Source organism: Rhagoletis zephyria, unplaced genomic scaffold (genome assembly GCF_001687245.7).
Source record: "Rhagoletis zephyria isolate East Lansing unplaced genomic scaffold, Rhagoletis_zephyria_1.1 Rzeph_scaffold_01223, whole genome shotgun sequence".
NCBI lineage: Eukaryota > Metazoa > Arthropoda > Insecta > Diptera > Tephritidae > Rhagoletis > Rhagoletis zephyria.
This window is the reverse complement of record NW_016158307.1, coordinates 118060-124347: the sequence shown is the minus strand read 5'-3', so window position 1 is coordinate 124347 and position 6288 is coordinate 118060. Positions and strand designations below refer to the sequence as shown.

General features: G+C 34.8%; 1 protein-coding gene across 1 annotated transcript; it reads left to right on the top strand.

The window, feature by feature from the left end:
* The first annotated feature begins 633 nt into the window (after positions 1-633).
* Positions 634-3375, top strand: LOC108363237 (uncharacterized). Its single transcript, XM_017616530.1, has 2 exons — positions 634-2398; positions 2472-3375. The coding sequence occupies exons 1-2, from the start codon at positions 1079-1081 to the stop codon at positions 3327-3329; spliced, it is 2178 nt and encodes a 725-aa protein (XP_017472019.1). The 5' UTR covers positions 634-1078; the 3' UTR covers positions 3330-3375.
* Positions 3376-6288: the final 2913 nt, after the last annotated feature.

The following is a 6288-nucleotide window of genomic DNA, read 5'->3' as shown; positions in this document are numbered from 1 at the left end:
GGCCGGGTCGATTTGTGGGGAGGCAAAAAAATCGCCCATTGCTCTGTGAAAATCATATTCTAGGGATCAAAATAAGAAACTTTGCCGAAGGAACCATACCTCTAAAACGAATTCTGATGTCCCCCAATTGGGTCGTACTTTTGGGTAGGGGCAAATTTTGAAAAATCCCACTTTGACCCATTTAGAGTGCTCCAATCGAGTCCAAATGTATGACCGACCCCCACTAACTTTGGAGGCCCGACCCACCGATGCCAGTGGCACACCCCCTGGAACCCCCCTGGAGGTTCACCATACAAACATTTCAAAAAATCGCCGGTTTTGCACTTTACATGAAAAAATCAGCGAAATGCCTATGTTTTTTCTTTTTGGAGTTTATTTTTCTCTTTAGAAATTTATTTAGTCAGAACATATGTAAATGAAAAAATGAATTTAACTTAGTAATAGAAAAGAAATTAAAAAAAATTATTAGAAATTAGCGTTTTTACAACCCTTTTAAAACCAAGGCATCACTGTGATGCATTTGCATGTCGTAAACATAGTTGTGTGGGTTTTTTATTCAACCGTTTTAAAAAATGAAGGTATCACTGTGACACAATTGCAAATCGGAAAATTGCTTGTGTGCGTTTTTTAAGACACAGCTGCATGTCGTAAACTTACTTGTGTAGTTTTTTTATAGCACCTACTTAAGAAATGAAGGTTGTTTTTACAACCCTTTTTGTGGGTATTTTAAGGCACCTTCTTAAGAAATGCGCGTTTTTTGCAACCATTTTAACAATTAAGGTATCACTGGAATGCACCGCAACCCTTTTAAACAATGAAGGTATCACTGTGACACAATTGCAGATCGTAAAATTGCTTGTGTTGTTTTTTTTAAGCCACCACAAGACACAGCAGGTAGAATTGAAATTACCATTTCATTCTTATTACCTCGTCTCGTAGACCATATATAACGCAACAGTTTTTGTGAATGCATTAAGTCGTTGTGAAGAACTCAAAGTGTGAAGTGCTAATTTCAGATAAAAAAATATTTCAAAAAAAATAATAAGTGAAGTGACCATTCCAAATCAAAAAGTTTACAATGAATCCACCATCCTCTACACCGCAAGATGAAGCAACTACATCAACAACTATCGAAAACCCAATGAGTCATATACCCAAGCATGATGTTACTGTTTTTGGTGTGTCTACTGATTTAACTGATCTTAATTTACCAACCCATCTGGATATCTTGAGATATTATTTTTACTTAAGCGAACGTGCTAAAACAGAACAAAAAAAGTTTTCCCATAAATCATTCACTATTCAAGTACAAGATAAGTTGATTGGAATTTGGGAAAAACTTGGTATGGAAATAATGCTGAAAAAAAGTGTATTTAATAAATTGAATAAATTGCTTGACAAGTATCAAGAGCAAATCAAGAGAAGAAACAACACCCAACAATTTACAGAGTATGTAAAATCTCTGGAAACAATTTTTTACATTGGAACATGTAAATGCGATTTGAAGGCAGCTCCATGTGCATGCGGCTGGGTTCCCGAACGCCTCAAAGAGTTCATGCACGATCAACATAATCAGAGAAGACTAACAATGGATGCATTTGTGATGGAAACTGAAGAGCAAGGAGCAACGTCTATGTCATCAATGCCAACATACCAAGATCCCGATGATTCAACATACGCACCGCCACCGGTTCAAGAAGATATGGATAGAAGCACAAGTTCACAATACACAGAGAGATACGATTGTTTTAACTTTGCCTTGGTATGTGACAGATTTGGTGTGCCTGACAGAGTAGCATCAGCATTGGGAACCGCTCTTTTGCAAGATTTTAAAATTAAAGATAAGCATGGGAAACCTCTCATCATGGATAAATCGAAAGTTCGCAGAGAAAAAGAGAAATGCAGACAAGAAGTGCTTCGCAAACGGTTAGATGATACCAATTTGTTAGCGTTTTCATTCGATGGCAGAAAAGATGATACTTTAACGATAGATAAAATTGATGAGAAGTATCATACTAGGATGGTAAAAGAACCTCATCTTGTTATTTTGAGAGAACCCAATTCTGAATTGATTGGTTACGTAAGACTGGAACATGAAACCGCTGAATACAAAACAACCAAATTAAATGGTTTTTTCAACGATAAAAATATATCACTGGATGCATTAATTGGAATATGCACTGACGGTGAGCCAACAAACACTGGCCCACACGGTGGAATTATACGACGATTCGAATTGCTGTTAAAAAGACCATTGCATTGGTTCGTTTGCCTTCTACACTTCAACGAACTTCCGTTTCGGCATTTGTTTGAAGCTTTGGATAAATCAACCAGCACTGGACCAAGATCGGCAACCGGAAAACTGAGCCGTCAAATCGAAACTTGTGAAACTCTTCCGGTAAGTTATTGCTATCACTCATTTATTATAATTGTCAACCATTTTTAATTATTTTATTATTATATATTTTCAGGTGGTGGACGGCTTCCAGAAAATTGAGTTGCAAAATATGCCCCCTGCTCCAGAAAAAATTGAATTTTCCACCGATTCGAAGTACTTATACGACATGGCCCATGCAATTTCTAGCGGCGTGGTTCCGGTGGATCTGGCTAACATCAAACCAGGGAAAATTGTACATTCTCGGTGGCTCACCAAGGCCGCTAGATTATTGCGATTATATGTGACAACGGAAAATCCAGATGCAAATTTAAGAATTCTGGTTGAATTTATAATTAAATGTTATGTGCCAATGTACTTCAATATCAAGTATTACAGCTCTGTCGTGTACGGCAGTGCATTATTTTTCAAGTTCATTGGTTGGTCACGATTTCTAGAACCTCGTTTACGCAAAATTGTCAATCAAGTAATTAAAGATAATTCATATTATGCGCATTCGGAAAATATCTTGTTATCAATGTTGTTTGATGATAGCAAAGAAAAGCGCGACTGTGCCATCAAGAAAATTCTACGCTATCGAACCGATGTTGACGAGCCAATGGAACTTAGAGTTTATAAAAAACCAGATATAAACTTTAATTGCACAAGTTATACGGAAATGATCAATTTGAATGATATAAATATCGTATTTGAACCACCATTCACGCGAAGCATTCCGTACGATACATTGAAAGAATATTTAAATCAAGATGATCCACCGTTTAATGATCCAAAAATTCCATCACACATACAAGGAACGGAACGACATGTTCAATTGCTAGCTAGCGTTTCCAAACGGGTTATACCGGAAAATGTAGAGGCTGTTATGGCGACGACATTAGAGAGCCGTGCGAAATTGCCCAGACTTGAAAGTAAAAAAGACTTCAAACAATAATTTTTTTTAGTTTCTTTTCTATAACTCACTTAAATTAATTTTTTCATTTACATATGTTCTGACTAAATAAATTTCTTAAGAGAAAAAATAGATATTATTATAAATAAATAATAAATATTATTATAAATAAATAAATAAAAATAAAGAAAAAACATAGCCATTTAGCTGATTTTTTCATGTAAAGGCCAAAAATGGTGATTTTTTGAAATGATTGTATGGGGAACCCCCCAGGGGAGTTCCAGGGGGTGTGCCACTGGCATGGGTGGATCGGCCGTCCAAAGTTAGTGGGGGTCGGTCATACATTTGGACTCGATTGGAGCACTCTAAATGGGTCAAAGTGGGATTTTTCAAAATTTGCCCCTACCCAAAAGTTCGACCCAAATTGGGGGACATCAGAATTCGTTTTAGAGGTATGGTTCCTTCGGCAAAGTTTCTTATTTTGATCCCTAGAATACGATTTTCACAGAGCAATGAGCGATTTTTAAATCGACCCGCCCTAATACATACATATGTACATACAACTGCTTTTGCTTAAGGTTATATTTTTTGTCTTTTTTCTATCTAGATCCCCCTGTTCGTTCTAATTACATTTATGTTACTCTTTTTCCTTTATCTTTATCTTTATTTTTATCTTTATACTCTATCGATAACAAAATCGATAGTAATATTGGTAGCCAAATTGATTGGAAAATTGATAAAAATTTCGATAACCAAATCGATAAATAATCCATAACTAAATCGATAACAAAAATCGATTAGAAAATCGATAAAAATATCGATGAAAATATCGATAACAAAATCGATAAAAATATTAATAATAAAGCGATAACAAAACCGATAAACAATTACAAAATCGATAGCAATACCAATAACAAAATTGATAAAGATATCTATAATAAATTCTATAAAAAATATCGATAACAAAATCGATAACCATATCAATAAAAATATCGATATCAAAATCGTTAAAAATATCGATTACAAAATCGATAACAAAATCGATAAAAATATTGACTATTATATTGATATGTTCCGGTAACACCGAAAATCTCTAAAATCCCAAAGTGGTTCCCAGATTGAGTCTCTGTGTCTCTATCTATATCCTTTCCTCTATAATTACCTTTGTTTTAATCTTTCTTCCTCTATCTTCATCTTTAATTTTATCGGTATCCTCATCCTCATCTTTTTCTTTATATGAATTTATCTTTGTTTTTACTTTTATGTTTGTTATTTCCGTGATTGTTTTTTTTTATCGGCCCTTAAATTGTAAATTAGTAATTTTCTTCATCTACATATTCCCCTTCACCTTTGCCCTTACCTTGGTCTTCATTTTTGCCTTTATCTTTACGCATCTTTGTTATTGTTTTCATTTTTACCTTTGCCTTTATCTATGTACGTACTCACCTTAACTTTCATTCTTGTATTGGTTTTTTCTAAGTGTTATTCTTTAACCTTTTATTACCAAGTTTTATTAAATTCAGACCATTTGCATACACCCAAGAAGCACTTGTTTCGACACCAACCATTTCCGTTGCTCCATTTCCGTTTGCAATTTCCGTTGAATTTACCAATTTACTCCAACCAACCAACCGCCGCTAAAGAAGTTTCACTTCAATAATTTTGTTTTACTGTTCGCTTCCAGTTCGGTCCAACGCGCAACTTTATTATCAAACAATGAAATTTAGAATGAACTATTCGCTCCAGGTTGCCGTTTTTCTGAAATTTTACATAAATCAATTTATGTATATGCATTAAGTGGAAGCAAATGTGAAAGGCCTCAGCGAAAAAATTTCAAAAATCAGGGGTGATTTTTGGTCAATTCAAATGTGCACATTATTATACTGAAATTAAATAGCTTTTAAAAAACCTGGGTAAAAATTTTGATGATTTTTTTTTTAATTTGTTGACTTTTTGTGAGTTTTGCACAAAATTTTAAATTTTGACTTATGTGGCTTATGTTATAAAAGTTATAGGTTGCTAACTACGTTACCACCACATATGTACATACATACATATGTACTAGGTACCTAAAGAATTATCTTTACTGAATTGTTACAAAGCCTACATATCAATGGCTGACTGGAAGATCGACCTATCTCGGCAGCCAGTCCGAAAATGCCCTATCTTAGAAAAATGTTTAACAACGCTTTATTTCAGAATTTGATTGAAAAAGTCCTATCTCAGAATTCAATTCAAAAACGCCATATCTCAGCACATTTTTAATATATTTTCAGCTGAGATAGGACGTTTTTGAACTCGAGTTTGTAATAGGGTATTTCTCTATAAATTTCTGAAATAGGGCATTTTCGAACTGGCTACCGAGATAGGTCGATCTTCCACTCAGTCATCGAGATAGTATATATATGATCTCAAGTAAATTGCTTATAAGAAAGCTATTATTTATGTTATCTTTGAATATTGTTCAAAATAAAACACTAAATTTTTTTTTGATCCAAAATTAGTAGTGTTTTATTTCTCGGATTCACTATTTTAAGTTGTAAACTAAGGTGAACGAGAATGAACTAAATGAACTAGTTCACTTGAGTAATTTGAACTAGGTTGATCGATAATCGAAATGAACTAAAAGTCCCAACTCTATTACAGACTGAGGGATAAACGTCCCTGCAAAAAGTGGGCTAGTTTAAATACTGGTCAAAATATATGGAGAAAATATGGTAACATTAACATTGCGATGTCGTTGGACCTGACCACCTCTGGTCCAACGCTGCATAACATGGGACCACTTCTGGTCCACCACTGCATAACATGGGACCACCTAGACACCTACTCCTCTTGGACCATGGCACACTCGGCAACCGAATCGTATTGCCGATCGGCCGCGAAGAGGTGGTGTTCAACACATTTATCAGTTTTTTACGTTTGAAGTGGTCCAGGTCAGCATAACCAGTTACTAATATACAACCTGGTCCTTTTGCACATACTTTAAAACCACGACCCA

Coding starts and splice junctions, on each gene's coding strand:
- LOC108363237 (XM_017616530.1), top strand. CDS start 1,079: ATGAATCCACCATCCTCTACACCGCAAGATGAAGCAACTACATCAACA. Junction 2,399..2,471: donor AAACTTGTGAAACTCTTCCG/GTAAGTTATTGC, acceptor ATATATTTTCAG/GTGGTGGACGGCTTCCAGAA.